The 24,099-nt window shown below is 39.7% G+C and overlaps 1 protein-coding gene and 1 long non-coding RNA gene across 7 annotated transcripts in view; one reads left to right on the top strand and one right to left on the bottom strand.

Moving 5' to 3' along the window:
- Positions 1 to 18,867, bottom strand: part of LOC308626832 — a 39,571-nt gene extending 20,704 nt beyond the window's left edge. For 5 of the 6 annotated variants that reach the window (XR_014017306.1, XR_014017307.1, XR_014017308.1 and 2 more), the window contains exons 1-2: positions 14,204 to 18,867; positions 13,669 to 13,898 (exon numbers count right to left, since the gene is read on the bottom strand). This is a non-coding gene — a long non-coding RNA (uncharacterized lncRNA). The remainder of the gene's footprint in view (positions 1 to 13,668; positions 13,899 to 14,203) is intronic. The other variant, XR_014017310.1, reaches the window with a different exon arrangement.
- The window catches only part of ACAA2 (acetyl-CoA acyltransferase 2), a 44,214-nt gene continuing 34,009 nt past the window's right edge, over positions 13,895 to 24,099 (top strand). The window contains exons 1-2 of the mRNA XM_081252332.1: positions 13,895 to 14,050; positions 22,067 to 22,233. Of these exons, the coding sequence (XP_081108458.1) occupies positions 14,035 to 14,050; positions 22,067 to 22,233 (183 nt within the window). The 5' untranslated portion in view covers positions 13,895 to 14,034. The remainder of the gene's footprint in view (positions 14,051 to 22,066; positions 22,234 to 24,099) is intronic.

The following is a 24,099-nucleotide window of genomic DNA, read 5'->3' as shown; positions in this document are numbered from 1 at the left end:
ACCAAACCAGCTTTACAACAAATGCTAAAGGAACTTCTCTAGGCAAGAAACACAACAGAAGGAATATACCTACAATAACGAACCCAAAGCAATTAAGGAAATGGGAATAGGAACATACATATCAATAATTACATTAAATGTAAATGTACTAAATGCTCCCACCAAAAGACACAGAGTGGCTGAATGGATACAAAAACAAGACCCATATATATGCTGTCTACAAGAGACCCACTTCAGACCTAGAGACACATACAGATTGAAAGTAAGGGGATGGAAAAAGATATTCCATGCAAATGGAAATCAAAAGAAAGCTGGAGTAGCAATTCTTATATCAGACAAAATAGACTTTAAAATAAAGACTATTAGAAGAGACAAAGAAGGACACTACATAACGATAAAGGGATCGATCCAAGAAGAAGATATAACAATTGTAAATATTTATGCACCCAACATAGGAGCACCTCAATACATAAGGCAAATACTAACAGCCATAAAAGGGGAAATTGACAGTAACACAATCATGGTAGGGGACTTTAACACCCCACTTTCACCAATGGACAGATCATCCAAAATGAAAATAAATAAGGAAACACAAGCTTTAAATGATACATTAAACAAGATGGACTTAGTTGATATTTATAGGACATTCCATCCAAAAACAACAGAATACACATTTTTCTCAAGTGCTCATGGAACATTCTCCAGGATAGATCATATCTTGGGTCACAAATCAAGCCTCGGTAAATTTAAGAAAGCTGAAATTGTATCAAGTATCTTTTCCGACCACAATGCTATGAGACTAGACATCAATTACAGGAAAAGATCTGTAAAAAATACAAACACATGGAGGCTAAACAATACACTACTCAATAACGAAGTGATCACTGAAGAAATCAAAGAGGAAATTTAAAAATACCTAGAAACAAATGACAATGGAGACACGACGACCCAAAACCTATGGGACGCAGCAAAAGCAGTTCTAAGGGGGAAGTTTATAGCAATACAATCCCACCTTAAGAAACAGGAAACATTTCAAGTAAACAACCTGACCATGCACCTAAAGCAATTAGAGAAAGAAGAACAAAAAACCCCCAAAGTTAGCAGAAGGAAAGAAATCATAAAGATCAGATCAGAAATAAATGAAAAAGAAATGAAGGAAATGATAGCAAGGATCAACCAAACTAAAAGCTGGTTCTTTGAGAAGATAAACAAAATTGACAAACCATTAGCGAGACTCATCAAGAAAAGAAGGGAGGAGAAGACTCAAATCAATAGAATTAGAAATGAAAAAGGAGAAGTAACAACTGACACTGCAGAAATACAAAAGATCATGAGAGATTACTATAAGCAACTCTATGCCAATAAAATGGACAACCTGGAAGAAATCGACAAATTCTTAGAAATGCACAACCTGCCAAGACTGCATCACGAAGAAATAGAAAATATGAATAGACCAATCACAAGCACTGAAATTGAAACTGTGATTAAAAATCTTCCATCAAACAAAAGCCCAGGACCAGATGGCTTCACAGGCGAATTCTATCAAACATTTAGAGAAGAGCTAACACCCATCCTTCTCAAACTCTTCCAAACAATATCAGAGGAAGGAACACTCCCAAACTCATTCTACGAGGCCACCATCACCTTGATACCAAAACCAGGCAAGGATGTCACAAAGAAAGAAAACTACAGGCCAATATCACTGATGAACATAGATGCAAAAATCCTCAACAAAATACTAGCAAACAGAATCCAACAGCACATTAAAAGGATCATACACCATGATCAAGTGGGCTTTATTCCAGGAATGCAAGGATTCTTCAATATACGCAAATCAATCAATGTGATACACCATATTAACAAGCTGAAGGAGAAAAACCATATGATCATCTCAATAGATGCAGAGAAAGCTTTCAACAAAATTCAACACCCATTTATGATAAAAACCCTGCAGAAAGTAGGCATAGAGGGAACTTTCCTCAACATAATAAAGGCCATATATGACAAACCCACAGCCAACATTGTCCTCAATGGTGAAAAACTGAAACCATTTCCACTAAGATCAGGAACAAGACAAGGCTGCCCACTCTCACCACTCTTATTCAACATAGTTTTGGAAGTTTTAGCCACAGCAATCAGAGAAGAAAAGGAAATAAAAGGAATCCAAATTGGAAAAGAAGAAGTAAAGCTGTCACTGTTTGCAGATGACATGATACTATACATAGAGAATCCTAAAGATGCTACCAGAAAACTACTAGAGCTAATCAATGAATTTGGTAAAGTAGCAGGATACAAAATTAATGTACAGAAATCTCTGGCATTCCTGTACACTAATGATGAAAAATCTGAAAATGAAATCAAGAAAACACTCCCATTTACCATTGCAACAAAAAGAATAAAATATCTAGGAATAAACCTACCTAAGCAGACAAAAGACCTGTATGCAGAAAATTATAAGACACTGATGAAAGAAATTAAAGATGATACAAATAGATGGAGAGATATACCATGCTCCTGGATTGGAAGAATCAATATTGTGAAAATGACTCTACTGCCCAAAGCAATCTACAGATTCAATGCAATCCCTATCAAACTACCACTGGCATTTTTCACAGAACTAGAACAAAAAATTTCAAAATTTGTTTGGAAAAACAAAAGACCCCGAATAGCCAAAGCAATCTTGAGAACGAAAAACGGAGCTGGAGGAATCAGGCTCCCTGACTTCAGACTATACTACAAAGCTACAGTAATCAAGACAGTATGGTACTGGCACAAAAACAGAAATATAGATCAATAGAACAGGATAGAAAGCCCAGAGATAAACCCACGCACATATGGTCACCTTATCTTTGATAAAAGAGGCAGAAGTGTACAGTGGAGAAAGGACAGCCTCTTCAATAAGTGGTGCTGGGAAAACTGGACAGGGACATGTAGAAGTATGAGATTAGATCACTCCCTAACACCATACACAAAAATAAGCTCAAAATGGATTAAAGACCTAAATGTAAGGCCAGAAACTATCAAACTCTTAGAGGAAAACATAGGCAGAACACTCTATGACATAAATCACAGCAAGATCCTTTTGGACCCACCTCCTAGAGAAATGGAAATAAAAACAAAGATAAACAAATGGGACCTAATGAAACTTCAAAGCTTTTGCACAGCAAAGGAAACCATAAACAAGACGAAAAGACAATCCTCAGAATGGGAGAAAATATTTTCAAATGAAGCAACAGACAAAGGATTAATCTCCAAAATTTATAAGCAGCTCATGCAGCTCAATAGCAAAAAAACAAACAACCCAATCCAAAAATGGGCAGAAGACTTAAATAGGCATTTCTCCAAAGAAGATATACAGACTGCCAACAAACACATGAAAGAATGCTCAACATCATTAATCATTAGAGAAATGCAAATCAAAACTACAATGAGATATCATCTCACACCAGTCAGAATGGCCATCATCAAGAAATCTAGAAACAATAAATGCTGGAGAGGGTGTGGAGAAAAGGGAACACTCTTGCACTGCTGGTGGGAATGTGAATGGGTACAGCCACTATGGAGAACAGTATGGAGGTTCCTTAAAAAACTACAAATAGAACTATCATATGACCCAGCAATCCCACTACTAGGCATATACCCTGAGAAAACCATAATTCCAAAAGAGACATGTACCAAAATGTTCATTGCAGCTCTACTCACAATAGCCCAGAGCTGGAAACAACCTAAGTGTCCATCATCGGATGAATGGATAAAGAAGATGTGGCACATATATACAATGGAATATTACTCAGCCATAGAAAGAAACGAAACTGAGCTATTTGTAATGAGGTGGATAGACCTAGAGTCTGTCATACAGAGTGAAGTAAGTCAGAAAGAGAAAGACAAATACCGTATGCTAACACATATATACGGAATTAAAAAAAAAATGTCATGAAGAACCTAGGGGTAAAACGGGAAGACACAGACCTACTTGAGAATGGACTTGAGGATATGGGGAGGGGGAAGGGTAAGCTGTGACAAAGCGAAAGAGAGGCATGGACATATATACACTACCAAACGTAAGGTAGATAGATAGTGGGAAGCAGCCGCAGAGCACAGGGAGATCAGCTCGGTGCTTTGTGACCGCCTGGAGGGGTGGGATGGGGAGGGTGGGAGGGAGGGAGATGCATGAGGGAAGGGATGTGGGAACAGATGTATATGTATGACTGATTCACTTTGTTATAAAGCAGAAACTAATAAAAAATATATATAAAAAATAAATAAATAAAAATAAATAAATAAATATATGGGGGGCAAACTGAATAGAACCTCACTTTTTCTCTTATTGAAGAACGCTAATACCGTTATCAATAGTTCTACAGACCAGAGGCAATTACTCTGCATTTGGACTATTAGAAAGTTTTAATGGAAAAACCCATAACTTTTAAAGATCTGTTTACTTCCTCCACCACTGTATCTCACACTTACAAATAATCCACTGCACATGTTTTCTGATTTTTATTTTCTTCATTACAAAACACACATTTGACTGGCTTAAGTTTATTGAGTGTCAGCTTGAGATAAAATGTGTTGGTTTTGGCTCACCTAATGAATTCCATTTTGGTTTCAATTTTATTACGTTACTAGCTTTGAAACATAAATCAAGTTCTAATGCTCTAATGGTACCAGCTCTGTACCATCCTTGGAAGAATTAAGAAAATAATTATTCAAATCATTTTCTGTAGGAGCTGTGGTTGAGAAAGGATGAGCATCTAGTAGTGACACATTGCCTCACTTTTCCACCTACCTGAAACCACACTTAACCTCATACCCCTAGATCCTTCCCCTGCCAAAAAAAGCAAATAAATCTTCTAATCCAAGCCACCATATGCAAGTATGTTACTTTTACCAAGGTTTCAACTACTTTATTTCTTCCACTGAGGAAGATTAACTTAACATTCACTTCCTTTCCTGTTTTCTATAACATATACCTTAGTTAATGATACCCATCTCTTTTTCTACCTCTGCTTCTACGTTCCACATGCCATAAGCCCTGGACAAACAACATGGGCCTTGGGCTTCTGAGAATCAAGAGCTCAAACCTATAATTCAGCAAATCTAGATTTGAGGCCTTGGCAAATTCTTTGGTTTCTCTGGGTCTAAGCTTCCTCATTTATAAAATGAGAAAGGAAAAACTCTTACCTATTTCATGGGGTTGCAGAATGTTCCTTAATTTGGGTTTGTCTGATGTTATATGAATTGTATGTTATTCTGTTTTATATAACAATTATCATATTGCCTGAGTATATGAATTATAAACAGCATACATAAGTGCCTGGTGCATGGTGGGTGCACGATGCTCATAGATGGTAGCTTTTATTTTACTATGCTTTTTGCTCATCATCCAGAATATGAAGGTGAAAAAAAATCATCAGGTATGTGGGAAGCTTTGATTTATTCAAAGTCCAAATTCCACTGACTATATACACTTCTTGTGAAAAAGGAGCATACATATTTTTTAAAGTCAATAGCCTCAGAACTCATGTATTGAATTGATGACTGTCAATTTCCTGGATTTGCTCAAATCAAAGCAACAGAAGGAAGAAAAGGAATAAACCAGAGGGTCAAATTACAATAGATGGTGAGTAAAAGGGAACAGTGGGTAACTGGGAGAACAAATGGGAAATGAAGGAATTTTCTGTAATGATGGACATGTTCTAAATTATATTTTGAAAGCTGAGAGTAGTTTGCATTAAAAGAGTATATGAAATTGTGAAACTCATCCGATTTAAGATTTGTACATTTGACCCCATGGAGATTTTGCCTTAAAAGAACTGTAAACAAATACTGACCTCCTAACATGAGTCATAGTATTTCTGGGTGAAGTGTACTAAGATCTGCATTAAAAAAAAAAAAAAAAAAAGATGGTTTGATGGAAGAACAGATGGAGGGACGTGATACAGCAAATATGGCAAAATGTTAACAACTGTAGAACACAGGTGGTGAATATATGGATGTTCACTGTAGAAGTCTTTCCACTTTCCTGTATGTTCAAAAGTTTTCATAATAAAAACTTTGGACTATAAAACAAACAAATAGGGACTTCCCTGGTGGTGCAGTGGTTAAGAATCCACCTGCCAATGCAGAGGACATGGGTTCAAGCCCTGGTCCAGGAAGATCCCACATGCTGCAGAGCAACTAAGCCCATGCACCACAACTACTGAGCCTGTGCTCTAGAGCCCATAAGCCACAACTACTGAGCCCACGAACCACAACTACTGAGCCCGCACACCACAACTACTGAAGCCCATGCTCCTAGAGCCCATGCTCCGCAACAAGAGAAGCCACCACAGTGAGAAGCCCGCGCACCACAACGAAGAGTAGCCCCTGCTCGCCGCAACTAGAGAAAAAGCCCGCGCACAGCAACGAAGACCCAACGCAGACAAAAATAAATAAATAAAATTAAACAAACAAACAAACAAACACAATGTGAGAGGGCCACGAAGACATTTGAAAAGCAGGATTCTAGGGTGGGCATTGCCTGAAAGCTCACAGAACACCTCAGTGCCTCCCACCACCCCTTCCCAACTGTGTGGTCCGAGCGCAGGTTGGAACAGAATTTCCAGACACAAGGCAGAATGTGAGGAAGATAGAGTTTATTAAAGAGAAGGGTCGCTGCAAGAACAGCTAGCTGAAGACACCCAGAAGACGGCGGAAGAGTAAGACGTGGAGATCACCTTCCCCCCACAGATACACCAGAAATACATCTACACATGGAACAACTCCTACAGAACACCTACTGAACGCTGGCAGAAGACCTCAGACCTCCCAAAAGGCTCTTGGTGCTGCAGGCAGGAGTCAGTGCTGTGCCTCTGAGGTGGGAGAGCCAACTTCAGGATACGGGTCCACAAGAGACCTCCCAGATCCACATAATATCAAACGGCAAAAATCTCCCAGAGATCTCCATCTCAACACCAGCACCCAGCTTCACTCAACGACCAGCAAGCTACAGTGCTGGACACCCAATGCCAAACAACTAGCAAGACAGGAACACAATGCCACGCATTAGCAGAGAGGCTGTCTAAAATCATAATAAGTCCACAGACACCCCAAAACACACCACCAGATGTGGACCTGCCCACCAGAAAGACAAGATCCAGCCTCATCCACCAGAACACAGGCACTACTCCCCTCAACCAGGAAGCCTACACAACCCACTGAATCAACCTTAGCCACCAGGGACAGACACCAAAAACAACGGGAACTACGAACCTGCAGCCTGCAAAAAGGAGACCCCAAACACAGTAAGATAAGCAAAATGAGAAGACAGAAAAACACACAGCAGATGAAAGAGCAAGATAAAAACCCACCAGACCTAACAAATGAAGAGGAAATAAGCAGTCTACCTGAAAAAGAATTCAGAATAATGATAGTAAAGATGATCCAAAATCTTGGAAATAGAATAGACAAAATGCAAGAAACAGTTAACAAGGACCTAGAAGAACTAAAGATGAACAAGCAACGATGAACAACACAATAAATGAAATTTAAAATACTCGTAGATGGGATCAAGAGTAGAATAACTGAAGCAGAAGAACGGATAAGTGACGTGGAAGATAAAACAGTGGAAATAACTACTGCAGAGCAGAATAAAGAAAAAAGAATGAAAAGAACTGAGGACAGTCTCAGAGACCTCTGGGACAACATTAAACATACCAACATTCGAACTATAGGGGTTCCAGAAGTGGAAGAGAAAAAGAAAGGGACTGAGAAAATATTTGAAGAGATTATACTTGAAAACTTCCCTAATATGGGAAAGGAAATAGTTAATCAAGTCCAGGAGGCACAGAGAGTCCCATACAGAATAAATCCAAGGAGAAATACGCCAAGACACATATTAACCAAACTGTCAAACATTAAATGCAAAGAAAACATTAAAAGCAGCAAGGGAAAAACAACAAATAACACACAAGGGAATCCCCATCAGGTTAACAGCTGATCTTTCAGCAGAAACTCTGCAAGCCAGAAGGGACTGGCAGGACATATTTAAAGTGATGAAGGAGAAAAAGCTGCAACCAATATTACTCTACCCAGCAAGGATCTCATTTAGATTTGATGGAGAAATTAAAACCTTTACAGACAAGCAAAAGCTGAGAGAGTTCAGCACCACCAAACCAGCTTTACAACAAATGCTAAAGGAACTTCTCTAGGCAAGAAACACAACACAAGGAAAAGACCTACATTAATGAACCCAAAACAATTAAGAAAATGGGAATAGGAACATACATATCGATAAGTACCTTAAATGTAAATGGACTAAATGCTCCCACCAAAAGACACAGATCGGCTGAATGGATACAAAAACAAGACCCATATATATGCTGTCTACAAGAGACCCACTTCAGACCTAGAGACACATACAGACTGAAAGTAAGGGGATGGAAAAAGATATTCCATGCAAATGGAAACCAAAAGAAAGCTGGAGTAGCAATTCTCATATCAGACAAAATAGACTTTAAAATAAAGACTATTAGAAGAGACAAAGAAGGACACTACATAATGGTCACGGGATCGATCCAAGAAGAAGATATAACAATTGTAAATCTTTATGCACGCAACATAGGAGCACCTCAATACATAAGGGAAATACTAACAGCCATAAAAGGAGAAATCGATAGTAACACATTAATAGTAGGGGACTTTAACACCCCACTTTCACCAATGGACAGATCATCCAAAATAAAAATAAATAAGGAAACACAAGCTTTAAATAATATGTTAAACAAGATGGACTTAATTGATACTTATAGGACATTCCATCCAAAAACAACAGAATACACATTTTTCTCAAGTGTTCATGGAACATTCTCCAGGATAGATCATATCTTGGGTCACAATTCAAGCCTTGGTAAATTTAAGAAAGCTGAAATTGTATCAAGTATCTTTTCTGACCACAATGCTATGAGACTAGATATCAATTACAGGAAAAGATCTGTGAAAAATACAAACACATGGAGGCTAAACAATACACTACTTAATAACAAAGTGATCATTGAAGAAATCAAAGAAGAAATAAAAAAATACCTACAAACAAATGACAATGGAGACATGACGACCCAAAACCTATGGGATGCAGCAAAAGCAGTTCTAAGGGGGAAGTTTATAGCAATACAATCCCACCTTAAGAAACAGGAAACATCTCGAATAAACAATCTGACCTTACACCTAAAGCAATTAGAGAAAGAAGAACAAAAAAACCCCAAAGTTAGCAGAAGGAAAGAAATCATAAAAATCAGATCAGAAATAAATGAAAAAGAAATGAAGGAAGCAACAGCAAAGATCAATAAAACTAAAAGCTGGTTCTTTGAGAAGATAAACAAAATTGATAAACCATTAGCCAGACTCATCAAGAAAAAAAGGGAGAAGACAAATCAATAGAATTAGAAATGAAAAAGGAGAAGTAACAACTGACACTGCAGACATACAAAGATCATGACACATTACTACAAGCAATTCTATGCCAATATAATGGACAACCTGGAAGAAATGGACAAATTCTTAGAAATGCACAACCTGCCAAGACTGCATCACGAAGAAATAGAAAATATGAACAGACCAATCACAAGCACTGAAATTGAACTGTGATTAAAAATCTTCCAACAAACAAAAGCCCAGGACCAGATGGCTTCACAGGCGAATTCTATCAAACATTTAGAGAAGAGCTAACACCCATCCTTCTCAAACTCTTCCAAACAATTTCAGAGGAAGAAATACTCCCAAACTCATTCTACGAGGCCACCATCACCTTGATACCAAAACCAGGCAAGGATGTCACAAAGAAAGAAAACTACAGGCCAATATCACTGATGAACATAGATGCAAAAATCCTCAACAAAATACTAGCAAACAGAATCCAACAGCACATTAAAAGGATCATACACCATGATCAAGTGGGCTTTATTCCAGGAATGCAAGGATCTTCAATATATGCAAATCAATCAACGTGATACACCGTATTAACAAATTGAAGGAGATACACCATATGATCATCTCAATAGATGCAGAGAAAGCTTTTGACAAAATTCAACACCCATTTATGATAAAAACCCTGCAGAAAGTAGGCATAGAGGGAACTTTCCTCAACATAATAAAGGCCATATATGACAAACCCACAGCCAACATCGTCCTCAATGGTGAAAAACTGAAACCATTTCCACTAAGAACAGGAACAAGACAAGGTTGCCCCCTCTCACCACTCTTATTCAACATAGTTTTGGAAGTTTTAGCCACAGCAATCAGAGAAGAAAAGGAAATAAAAGGAATCCAAATTGGAAAAGAAGAAGTAAAGCTGTTACTGTTTGCAGATGACGTGATACTATACATAGAGAATCCTAAAGATGCTACCAGAAAACTACTAGAGCTAATCAATGAATTTGGTAAAGTAGCAGGATACAAAATTAATGCACAGAAATCTCTGGCATTCCTATACACTAATGATGAAAAACCTGAAAGCGAAATCAAGAAAACACTCCCATTTACCACTGCAACAAAAAGAATAAAATATCTAGGAATAAACCTACCTAAGCAGACAAAAGACCTGTATGCAGAAAATTATAAGACATTGATGAAAGAAATTAAAGATGATACAAATAGATGGAGAGATATACCATGTTCTTGGATTGGAAGAATCAACATTGTGAAAATGACTCTACTACCCAAAGCAATCTACAGATTCAATGCAATCCCTATGAAACTACCACTGGCATTTTTCACAGAACTAAAAAAGTTCACAGTTTGTATGGAAACAGAAAAGATCCCGAATAGCCAAAGCAATCTTGAGAACGAAAAATGGAGCTGGAGGAATCAGGCTCCCTGACTTCAGACTATACTACAAAGCTACAGTAATCAAGACAGTATGGTACTGGCACAAAAACAGAAATATAGATCAATAGAACAGGATAGAAAGCCCAGAGATAAACCCACGCACATATGGTCACCTTATCTTTGATAAAAGAGGCAGAAGTGTACAGTGGAGAAAGGACAGCCTCTTCAATAAGTGGTGCTGGGAAAACTGGACAGGGACATGTAGAAGTATGAGATTAGATCACTCCCTAACACCATACACAAAAATAAGCTCAAAATGGATTAAAGACCTAAATGTAAGGCCAGAAACTATCAAACTCTTAGAGGAAAACATAGGCAGAACACTCTATGACATAAATCACAGCAAGATCCTTTTGGACCCACCTCCTAGAGAAATGGAAATAAAAGTAAAAATAAACAAATGGGACCTAATGAAACTTCAAAGCTTTTGCACAGCAAAGGAAACCATAAACAAGACGAAAAGACAATCCTCAGAATGGGAGAAAATATTTTCAAATGAAGCAACAGACAAAGGATTAATCTCCAAAATTTATAAGCAGCTCATGCAGCTCAATAGCAAAAAAACAAACAACCCAATCCAAAAATGGGCAGAAGACTTAAATAGGCATTTCTCCAAAGAAGATATACAGACTGCCAACAAACACATGAAAGAATGCTCAACATCATTAATCATTAGAGAAATACAAATCAAAACTACAATGAGATATCATCTCATACCAGTCAGAATGGCCATCATCAGAAAATCTAGAACCAATAAATGCTGGAGAGGGTGTGGAGAAAAGGGAACACTCTTGCACTGCTGGTGGGAATGTGAATGGGTACAGCCGCTATGGAGAACAGTATGGAGGTTCCTTAAAAAACTACAAATAGAACTATCATGTGACCCAGCAATCCCACTACTGGGCATATACTCTGAGAAAACCATAATTCAAAAAGAGTCATGTACCAAAATGTTCATTGCAGCTCTACTTACAATAGCCTGGAGATGGAAACAACCTAAGTGTCCATCAACAGATGAATGGATAAAGAAGATGTGGCATATATATACAATGGAATATTACTCAGCCATAAAAAGCAATGAAATTGAGCTATTTGTAATGAGGTGGATAGACCTAGAGTCTGTCATACAGAGTGAAGTAAGTCAGAAAGAGGAAGACAAATACCGTATGCTTACACATATATATGGAATTTAAGGGAAAAGAATGTCATGAAGAACCTAGGGGTAAAACAGGAATAATGACACAGACCTACTTGAGAATTGACCTGAGGATATGGGGAGGGGGAAGGGTAAGCTGTGAAAAAGCGAGAGAGAGGCATGGACATATACACACTACCAAACGTAAGGTAGATAGCTAGTGGGAAGCAGCCGCATAGTACAGGGAGATCAGCTCAGTGCTTTGTGACTGCCTGGAGGGGTGGGATAGGGAGGGTGGGAGGGAGGTAGACACAAGAGGGAAGAGATAGGGGAACAGATGTATATGTATAACTGATTCACTTTGTTATAAAGCAGAAACTAACACACCATTGTGAAGCAATTATACTCCAATAAAGTTGTAAAAAAAAAAAAAATAGAACAGCTGGCTGACTTTCTGGTAGCCAGGGAAAGCCGACCCTGAGCGTCGGTTGCTTGTCTGGTTTGTTTAACATATTTATTGGATAACTGGTTTACAATGGTGTGTTAGTTTCTGCTTTATAAAAAAGTGAATCAGCTATACATATAAATATAACCCCATATCCCCTCCCTCTTGCGTCTCCGTCCCTCCCACCCTCCCTATCCCACCCCTCTAGGTGGTCACAAAGCAGAGAGCTGATGGGAGCCAGCAATCCCACTACTGGGCATATACCCTGCTTGTCTGTTTTTATAGCCAGAGAACAAAGGGACTTCTGGGTCACCCGCTGATTGGGTAGGATCTGCATGTTTCCAGTGGGATGAATACCTTTCTGTATATGGTATGGAAAAGGAGCAAGGCATGCTTCTTGGAAAAGCTCAGAGATGTTGCAATGGTTGCTGCATGACAGAGTGATAAGGGTCTGGTAACTCTCTGTTCCGGCGATGTTGGCCCTTTTAGCTAAATCTTGTTCTTTTTCCTTGGAGCACACCACACCGACCACGCGAATCAAGCCCGGGGCAGCCTGGCTAGCCTCCGAGCCCTGGCGCAGGGGATCTGACCCCTTCTCTGCCCGGGTCGCCTCCTGCTCGCCCGGTCTCAGTCCGTTCTCAGCACACACTCCATCACCTGGTTCCCAGAACTCAGATTGCGCAGTGGTCACGTCATCATCGACCAGGGCTCACAGTTACAGCGGCAGAGGCATCCCTAACCTCCCTCATCCGTAGCCTAACCGGCTCACCCTAATCTCCCAGCCCCCCGTTCCCTGGCCCCATTTCGCCTGACAAGTTTTCATAATCCTCTCAGGCTCCGCCAGCGGCTTCGCCAGCCATTGGGCCCGATCATATAAGGAAAATACTGCGGCTTCATCCGGAGCTGCATCGTGGACCCGGGGGCGCCCCTGCCCTACGCCACTCGCTACACTCTACGCCTGCCAACCTCCCCGGGCCTATCCCCCTCGCCGGCCCCGCCGTCTAGGCCTCTGCCCCTGGTCTGCACAGCCGCTCTCCCCAGCCTGCGGGAGTCCCTCAGCCAATCCCTTCCCGCCTTCTTCCGAGCCTCCCACACTCGACTTCCGGTCCGCCGGCAGCGCCCGGCCGCACCCCACCTCCTTCAAAGCAGTTCCACACTTTCGGCCGCCTGGTCACACGTTTAAGAAAATCCAGGAGTGGGGATGAAGAAGCACGTTAATTACCTGTTGGGGGTAGCGGGGCGTATAGAGGCCGTGGATAGGATGGACAGGGTAGAGTCAAATCATTCTCTTGATTGGGAGACAAAGTCTTTAAAAACAGCGATATGAGGGAAAAAATCCGCTTGCGAGGAACGTTCTCTTGTCCAAGGCCGGTCGCCCCGGGAGGTTTTGGTACCCTTGGTTCCCACGGGGTGGCGCAGAGGGCCGCGTCCTGCCAAAAGAGAGAGAGAGCCCTGGCCGAGCGGCGCGAAGTAGGTAAAAAGGCGCGGCCGAGGCCACGCTGGCGCCGCCCCGCGCGCTTAAAGACCGGGTGCCCGGGGCGGTACGTCAGCGTCGTGGAGGAGGACCCCTGCGCTGCCGCCCGCCGCCATGGCCCTGCTCCGAGGTGACCCCTACAGCCTCGCCCCTCTCTCCCCTGGCTGGTGGGGGGATGGGGAGGGGCCCGGTCCCGGCGGGGAGTCGAGGCCTCCTAGGCAGTAAAGGGGACTTGATAAAACCCCAACCCGAAAGCACTGTTTGGGTTCAGGAGAAAACATACTTGTCAAGCACTAGCGACAGTGATCTCCCTGCAACTTCCAGCTGAGAGCAGAGACCACGGTTTGCTTGCTTCTGACCTTGAAGGTCATTTGCCTTCGCGCGGTAGTGACCCACCTAGTTCGAGGTTAGCTATTTGGAAGACGGGCGGCGCCATAAGCGCGAGGCGGCCTGGGGCGGAGGGGTGCCTTTCCCAGGAGCCCGGCGGCCTCGGACTTGGTCAGAGGGTGGGCGGGGCTTGGGGGAAAGGAAGGAATGTTGTCTTGGAGTTGGCAGGGCATTTCTGTTCCCCCACAGTGCTTGGTGGCGATCTGTTGGGGAACTTTCCTTAATCCCGTTCCCTTCTATTCTTTCGAGTGACTCCAGAAGAGTGCAGTCATTGAGTACATAATTTCTACAGTTATTAACTTAAAAAAATATATGTGAACTCCCTTTTCATAACAAATGGTCGCAGTTTGTTTGGAATAAGGATGAAAGCTCATCCTTACTTTATGTGTCCTTTGAAGGACCTTCAGATGGAACACTTTATATATCAAGGCCCCGGGCAGAAAAACACTTGGCAGGATCTAAGAACCAACATTCTGGTGGTCCAGGGCCCTGTGGGCTCTGTGAAGGAGGTGGGGTTTTATTCTAAATTCAAAAGAAGGCAATCTCCTACCTTAAAGTAGAATAACAGGATCTGATATCCCATCTGCCCCCATTTCCTCAGGGCTATGAGGGTGCCTATGTAGCAAGAAGGAGAATTTAAGAACATTTAAGAATCTACTGCAAAGGTCCAGGCAACAGCAGATGATGGTTTTGACTCAAGTGGGGGACAGTGGAGTTGGGGGAAAGGGGGAGGAATGATCTGAGATAGATTTGGAGTTGGAATTGACAGAACTTGGTGATAGGTTGGATGTGGCAGGTCAATGAGAAGGAAATGTCAAGAATGACCAGGTTTCTGGTTTGAGGAATTGTGTTCATGATGATACTCCTTACGGAGTGAGGAAAACTGGGGAAGGGACAGCTTTGTAAGAGAATATTGAGGTGCTCAAGTGCAGATATCAGGTAGGCAGTTGGTTAGGGGGATCTGGAGCTCAGAAGAGCCAAAGTGACATGTGAACAGTTCAAGTGAGAAATAGGTATTCTGAGACAAGAGGATTTAATTTAACTTGTCAGTGCTCTTTACAATTCTGAATTTAATAAAGCAGCATATTGATTTTTTTTTAGATGAGGTATTCAGAAAACCCAAATTATTTAAAAGCTGCATGGTCATGAGCTATCTTCTTTTAAAGGAAATGATTTCTCTGTATAAGTGTATAAATACCACTTTATTTTAATACAGACCCCTTTGAAAATTTGATGAAAACTATGAACCCAGTAAGGGGAAAGGATGTACGCCAACACCTGCATTAAGGAAGTATGAAGTTTATAAATTTGGGATACCATTCACTATGGTGTTAAAGTTAGTGATCATATTTTTATCCATTTCCCTGTTTTACAGGGAAACTGTAAACTGTTTTACAGGGAATGTTTCCCTGTTTTACTGATGTCCAGAAAAGTAGAATGGCTTGTCTCTAATGGTAGTTAGTGTCTTGATTGTTATTGGTTAGTTAGAATACATTACAGATACGTACTTCTCTCAAGTAGCATACTAGGTGCTTGCAGGACTAGTGGGTAAGAGAGAACGTGCGACTGATTCTTGTGGGGAAAAGGACACATTTGAACGGGAGCAAAATTGACTTTGGTAAAGATTGTCATTAATTTATCAGATTTCTGTAGAACCAATACCCCGAGTTTTTATTAGCACCAATCCCAGGGCTTGGTAGAAGGGTTGCACTCAACAAATATTAACTCTTGGGCTTCCCTGGTGGCACAGTGGTTGAGAGTCTGCCTGCCGATGCAGGGGACACGGGTTCATGCCCCGGTCCAGGAAGATCCCACATGCCCCGGAGCGGCTGGGCCCGTGAGCCATGGCTGCTGAGCCTGCGCGTCTGGAGCCTGTGCTCCACAATGGGAGAGGCCACAGCAGTGAGAGGCCCGCATACCACCCCCCCCCAAAAAAAAAAAAAAAAACAAATATTAACTCTCTTAATGCTCCTTAGCTTTGCTGGGAATGTTTGTGCAACCCTTCAAAGCAGGTGAGTTGGGCAGGCGGGGGTGGGGGTCAGGGAGCTTCCAGATTAATCCTGAAACTGAAGTGGATACAGAAGCAGCAGTTTTCCTTGTTAGCTTTGGTTGCTGTCTGCAGTTGCTGTAATTAAATGAGTAAATATTTGCCTAACAATGTAATAGAAAGGAAGGCAGAATTCCTCTTTCTCTTCTAGTGTTATTTTTCCTCTGTGGTCACATCTGCCACATTGCCAGGCCCTTTCCTGGTGTTTCTGACTCACTATGCTCTGGATTAATATGTCTTTTCATTGTCTTTCAGTAAAAATCTTTAACCTCTGAATTTTCAGAGCCTTTTAAAATACACAGGATCTTAGCTGGGTGTTAACAATTGTTAAGTTTTAGACCTTTCAACTTCCACATAAAATCGACATCAGATCAAATAATTATTACCATGGTATCCAGTTTATGAAATTACAGGAAAAAATCCTTTAGATTGTCTAGTCTTTGTACCTGCACATGCCAGATTATTTTTAAAAATACACTTAATAGTAGCTTTTTCCCCATTCAAAATAATTGTATTAGTTCAGTTTTAGCCTTGTTCATGCTAACCTTTATAGCCTGGGAGCTTCAAGTAAGCAGACGTGATGTAAGGAAAGGGGAAGTTCTTGCTTTTATTTTCATTTTGACACATGCACACTCTTTTGTAGATTTCTCATATTTCACCATGCGCACTCCCCACACAAAAATGCTTTCTTAGATTATGAAATACAAGGAAAAAACTCATGACAGGAAATTTATGGAGAAGCAAATGAAATGTGCCTTCATTGTTTCTGAAAAGTCAATGTTCAGTTCGAATCATTTTCATGTATGCAATATATCATTTTTTCTGGCTTTTGAGATTTTGTCTTTCGTTTTGAGAAGTTTGACCGTGATGTGCCAAGATGAGTGAGTGTGTGTGTGTATTTTGCATTTATTCACTTTGGAGTTTACTGGGCTTGAATTTGTAAATTTATCTTTTAGTTTTATAAAAAAAATTGAACAGAAAGTACAGAGCATTCCCATATACTTCCTCGCCTCACTCCGTTATCCCCTATTATTAGCAGCATTAATGTGGTACATTTGTTACAATTGATGAACCAATACTGATATATTATTTTTAACTAAAGTCCACAGTTTACATTAAGGTTCATTTGTTGTGTTGTATAGTTCTATAGGTTTTGACAAATGTATAATGGCATGTATCTACCATTATAGTATCATAAGGAGTAGTTTCACTGCCCTAAAATTTCCCTGTGTTCTACCCATTAATTTCTCCTTCCCTACCACCCCCAACCCCTGATAACCGCTGGTCTTTTTACTGTCTCCATAATTTTGCCATTTCTAGGTGTCATATAGTTGGACTCATACAGTGTGTAGCCTTTTCAGATTGGCTTCTTTCACCAGCAAAATGCATTTAAGTTTCATTCATGTCTTTTCATGTCTTGATACCACATTTCTTTTTAGTGCTGAAGAATATTCCATTGTATGAGTGTACCACAGTTCATCCATCCACCTACTGAAGAACATCTTGGCTGCTTCCAAGTTTTAACAATTATGAATAAAGCCGCTATAAACATTTGTGTACAGGTTTTTGTGTGGACCAAAGTTTTCAACTCACTGGGGTAAATACAAAGGAGTGTGACTACTAGATCATATGAGTGGAGTATGGTTAGTTTTAGTTTTGGAAGCAACTGCTACACTGTCTTCCAAGGTGGCTGTACCATGTTGCATTCCCAGAAGCAGTGGGTGAGTTTCTTTTGGTCCACATCCTCACCAACATTTTGTATTGCCAGTGTTTTTTGGATTTTAGCCATTCTAATAGTTGTGGGATAGTATCTCATTGTTAGTTTAATTTGCAGTTACCTAATAACATGATGTCAAACATCTTTTCATATGGCTATTTGCCATTAGTATAGTATCTTTGGTAAGGTGTCTGTTCACATTTTTTATGCATTTTTAACTGGGTTGTTTGTTTTCTTATTATTGAGTTTGAAGAGCTCTTTGTATATGTTAGATACCAGCCCTTTATCAGGTAAGTATTTTGCAAGTATTTTCTCCCAGTCCGTGGCTTGTCTTTTTGTGCTTTTAGTAATGTCTTTTGAAGAGCAGAAGTTTTCAATTTTAATAAAGTCCAAATTTTTCTTTCATGGATTGTGCTTTTAGTGTTGTATCTAAAATGTTATCACAAAGCCAAACCAAAGGTCGTCTAGATTTTCTCCTTTGGTAGCTTCTAGGAGTTTTATAGTCTTTGAATTTTTTATTTAAGTCTGGGTTCCAATTTGAGCTAATTTTTATGAAAGGTGTAAGGTCTGTCTACTTCGTTGTTCTTGTTGTTTGCATGTGGATGTCCAGTTGTTCCAGCACCAGTTATTGAAAACACTATCCTTTCTCCATTGAATTGCCTTTGTTCCTTTGCCCATGTTTTTTGTTTTGTTTTGTTTTCCCCAATCATCTTTTTCCTCTGTTCTTCAGATCAGGTAATGTCTATTTATCTCTTTCAAGGTCACTGAATCTTACTCCTTTCACTTCCATTCTGCTTTTACACCCATTCGGTGTATATATTATTTCAGATATTTTTCAGTTTTAGAATTTTCACTTTGGTTCTTTTTTTTAAGCTTTTTTTTTCTTGTGGAGATGTCCTATCCTTCATTATGAACAAAGTTTTCTATACATCCTTGAGCATAGTTATGATAGACAGCTGCTTTAAGATCCTTGTGTGCTAATTCTAACATCTGAGTCATCTTGGGGTTGGTTGCTGATGATTTTCTTTTATCTCAAGAATGAGTCACACAGGCACATGTCATTTTATTGCACTTTTCAAATACTGTGGATTTTTACAAATTGAAGGTTTGTGGCAACCCTGACGTTGAGCAAGTTTATTGGTGCCATTTTTCCTACAACGTTTGCTCACTTTGTGTCCGTGTTACATTTTGGTGATTCTCGCAATGTTTCAAACCCTCCATCAGCAAAACGATTACAACTCACTGAAGGCTCAGATGATGGTTAGTATTTTTTAGCAATAAAGTATTTTTTAAATTAAAGTATGCACATTTTTTTAGACATAATGTTATTGCACACTTAACAGGCTACAGTAGAAGCATAACTTTTGTAGGCACTGGAAGACAAAAAAATTCGTGCGACTTGCTTAATTGCAGTAGTCTGGAACCAAACCTGTAATATCTCTTGAGGTATGCCTGTATTTTCTTGTTTCTTCATAGGTGAATACATTTTGGATTGTGTGGTGGACAGTGCAGGTGAACCATTGTAGAGACTGGATTCTGGTACTTTCCAAAAAGTATTGACTTACCGATTATTTAGTTAACTATTTTTGCAGGCAGTTAATTTGGCTGAACTCAAACTGTACACTTTGTCTCCCCTGTAGAGGGCAGTAGCTCAGATCTAACTAATTCATTTAGGCTTAGCTGAGGTGATTGTAGTTGTCCCCACAGGTTCATGATTGAGGATTCAGCCAGATATTTGGGCTCCCCACTGTGATGCTTTTCTTTCACAGATCCCCCCCTCAGTTTCCAGTATCTGTGATTGCCATAAACTCAGTTCTCTGATTCTTCAAGCCAGCAAGACTTTGAGTTTCTGAATTCTCACCATTCTATTTAGCGTGGGCTGCTGGCCTTCAAGTTAGAGGTTATAAATAACTTGGACACTCACCCTGTGCTATTCCCTTTTCCCATATCTACTCTACATCTGCCTACTTTTGTTCATTCTCCAAGGACTTGAGGAAGCCATTCTTATATATCGTCAGTGTCTACTGGAGAGTTGGTCAAATAGGGGCATATTAGGCGATGACCAGAAGCAGGACTGTACCAAAATTAGGAAGAAGGCAAGCAAAGGGGAAAGAAAAATGAAATAAAGCAAACACCAGTATAAAAATAGGCAGAGACTATTAATCAAGGAGGATTAGAGGATGTTTACAGGAAGGCATAGCGGCCCAGAATAACCCATCTCAGAGGAAAACATTTGTAGTGCACCAAACCAATATTTATGGCCTTTTGTAAGTATCTGAATATTTTATCTGTAAAGAACTGATTGGATCTGTTCTAAAGTATAGTTATATATGTTGCTCCTAACATTCTTTTAGACTGTTAAATTTCTCAAAGTAGGAATGAAAGAAGAGCTGGAATTTTTTTTAGGATAGATTTAGTTTGTTCCATGGAAAGAGATCTCTAACATAAACAGGAGAATTGTACCCAGATAACAATAGTGGTATAATGTTTGCATGGTCTCAATTATAGGTCAATATCTGGGTACAAACCCATTGTTAAAAGTCCCTTAGTTTCTTGGCAAGATGTGGAAATGTGTGCTCAGATTGTCTTTGGGAAAATTTAGTTAGTGTATAGGAAGCATCAAGCATGAAGTCCATCATACAGTAAGTGCCCCTGTATGTTAGCTGTAATATTTACCTTGCAGAGTTGTTGGGAAGATTAGATACTATATGACAAGTGATGAGACGTCTAGTACTCAGTAGGTGCCTAGTAAATGTTAGTGTGATGAAGCTGCTGTAACCGATGTTGTTACCCAGTAGGCAGGCTTTGCATTTCGCAACTCTAGTGGGTGCCACTCATATCATAGTCATTGTAGATTTGTTAACCATATATATATATTTTTTGGCAGGTGGCAGTAGAATGCCTTGGGAAGGGACAATTTGTATTTATCTGTACAGGGACACCAATTGAACCAATAGTGATACTGCAAATTTGTAGTCTTTGCAATAATAGATGTATAGATAATTCCTCTGTATCCTTTGTGGTTAGGTCAGATGTAGGAAACTTTGTTACATTCTAACTGACACATTATAAAAGGATATTAGCAAATGAGAGTGTCTTTAGAGAAAAACAGCCAGAATTAATGTTAAATAAAGAACTGTTGAAAGAATGCTTTTTGTGTATTTGGGAAAAGAGTCATTAGGTCTGGGGAATTTTACAGGTTAGCTGACTCCAGATACCCTCATCTGTTTTGCTCATTTTATTCTAAGAGTAAAAGATAATAGTTCACATTATTTGAAATTTGTAATTTGAGTCATCCTCTGACTCTAGAAGCAGTGACATATGTAATACAAATTCAAAGCAGTGTATGTTCTAGAAGCTATATAATCTGTCTGAGTTTGGAATGCATTTGGATAGAACTACGATTGGTAGATGGAAGACTTGGTAAGCCAAGCCAGCTCAGTATGAGAAAACAAATCGTTAGGTTATGTTGCCTATGCACGGGCACACTGCTTCACACAATGGAGCATGCCTTCTTACTGAAAGTTCTTTAGCAGAAGTTAGAGAGGACCTCTTGTCAGGAATATTCTAGAGGATGTTCTTATAGGATGAGTGGTTGGCCTCAAACAACCTTAAGGTACCTTCTAGTTGGGAGATTCTTTGATTCTATGACTAGGCAATATACTCCAGCAAATAGAAGAAGCATTTCGTTTTAAACAAATGTTTCTAGCATTGCAAATCATCAGATTATAAGAATGTCATCTAGCCAAAATGGATTTACATCGTAGCCTGCAGTACAGTTCTTGGTGCCAGCATGTAGGTATTGATCAAAATGATAACTTTTAGTACTGCTTCTCTGAGTGTGACCCATTCTATGTATTATTATGTGACAAAGATTTTTAGTTATTTAATTGAAAATTGTACTTTACAATAAGGTTCACAATTAAATTATTTAAAGCATGTTAGGGACACTGACTAACCTGTAGTTGCTCATAAATCTCTCCTCTTTGCAACAGGTGTGTTCATCGTTGCTGCTAAGCGGACACCCTTTGGAGCTTATGGAGGTCTTCTGAAAGACTTCACAGCTACTGACTTGGCTGAATCTGCTGCCAGGGCTGCCTTGTCTGCTGGCAAAGTCTCGCCTGAAACTATTGACAGTGTCGTTGTAGGCAACGTCATACAGGTTAGTAGGGCTGAAGGGACATATTCATTCCTATTGCTTTCTTTTATCAGTTTCTAAAAATAATTCCTTTAACATGTTGTAATGGTGTACTATTTAATAATAGTTGAAGGTATTCATAATTTGAGGAGTCCTCTGACTCCAGAGGCAATGGCATATATAATTCAAAAGGACATATATAATTCAAAAGAACATATATAATTCAAAAGAACATATATTCAGAAACTATATATCTATTTGGGATCTGTCTGGGACTTGGGATACATTTTATTGCTTCTTAAATAGCAAATTAATTTCCTTGACTTATTTGAAGTTAATTGGTTCTCTCTGTGCGCCACTAAGGAGGGTAGCAAACCCAAGCAATGCAACACATCTCCCATAATTTCTTACACACAGTAGGAGCTCGGTCAGTGTTTTGTGGGAAATGAGAAGCTCCTTTACCCTCTACCTTGCTATGTATGGTATACAAAATAGATGATTCATTTGCAGTAATTGAAAGCTGAATATTCCTTCAAAGTGTGGCCATGAAGTGGGGACTGTCTTACTCTTCTCAGGCCTCATTGGTGGGACGGAGGCTCTACACTGAGTGCATTGCCACTGACAGTACTGGGGCCCTAATCACTGTTCTCCTGACTCGTTAAGGTGGTTCCAGACTGAGAAGGGTGAGGCAGGCTGAGAAGACTTGAGGTTACTGCCACCTCCTGCACTGAGCGCTTTCAGCTCTTAGAGCTGGGATAAGGCTCAGAAGAAGGTGCACAGTTGTCCCTTGTGAATAATGCTGCTTTGAACATCAAGTACAAGTTCTTGTGTGGACATAGGTTTTTATTTCCCTTGGGTGTATACCTATGAGTGTAATTGCTAGGCTATGTGGTATCTCTACATTTAATTGTTTCAGAAACTTTCAGACTGTTTTCCAAAGCAGCTGAAACATTTTACATTCGTACCTACAGTGTACGAAGGTTCCACTTTTGCCACATCCTTGTCAACACTTGTTATTGTGTGTCTTTTTGTTATAGCCATTCTAGTGAATATGAAGTAGTATCTCATTGTGGTTTTAATTTGCCTTTCCCTGATGACTGATGATGTTGACCAACTTTTCATTAGCTTGTTGCCATTGCCATATCTTCTTGGAGAATGTCTAATTCATATCCTTTTCTCATTTTTTAATTGGGTTATTTGTCTTTTTATTATTGAGTCATAAGTGTTCTTTATATATCCTAGATATGAGTCCCTTAACAGATACATGATTTGTAAATATTTTTCTATACTTTGTTATCTTTTCATTTCTTAATAGTGTCTTTTGGAGTATGAAAATTTTTAATTTTGATGAAGCCCAATTTCAGTTGTTGTTGCTCAGGCTTTTGGTGTCATTATCTAAGAATCCATTTCCATATCTAAGGTCATGAAGACTTATCCCTATGTTGTCTTCTAAGTTTTATACTTTTAGCTCTTACATTTAGGCCTTTGATTTATTTTGATTTAATTTTTATATACGTTTTGAGGTACAGGTCCAAATTCATTCTTCTGCATGTGGCTATCCATTTGTTCTAGCACTATTTGTTGAAAAGACTATTCTTTCTCCCATTGGATGGTCTTGGCACTGTTATTGAAAATCAGTTGACCATAGACACGTGATTTTATTTTTGGGCTCCCAGTTCTCTTCCACTGATCTATATTTCTATCCTTTTTATGTCAGTTCCACACTGTCTTGATCATCATTGCTTCTTTGTAAGTTTTGAAATCAAGAAATGTGAGTCCTTCTACTTAGTTATTCATTTCAAAGTTGTTTTGGCTATTCTGGGTCTCCTGCAGTTTGATAATTTTAGAATCTGTTTCCCCATTTCTACAAAGAAGTCAGCTAAGATTCTG

This window comes from Mesoplodon bidens (genome assembly GCF_964165515.1).
Source record: "Mesoplodon bidens genome assembly, chromosome: 13".
Taxonomy (NCBI): domain Eukaryota; kingdom Metazoa; phylum Chordata; class Mammalia; order Artiodactyla; family Ziphiidae; genus Mesoplodon; species Mesoplodon bidens.
Note: the sequence above shows the minus strand (reverse complement) of the source record. Positions and strands in the feature narration are given on the sequence as shown.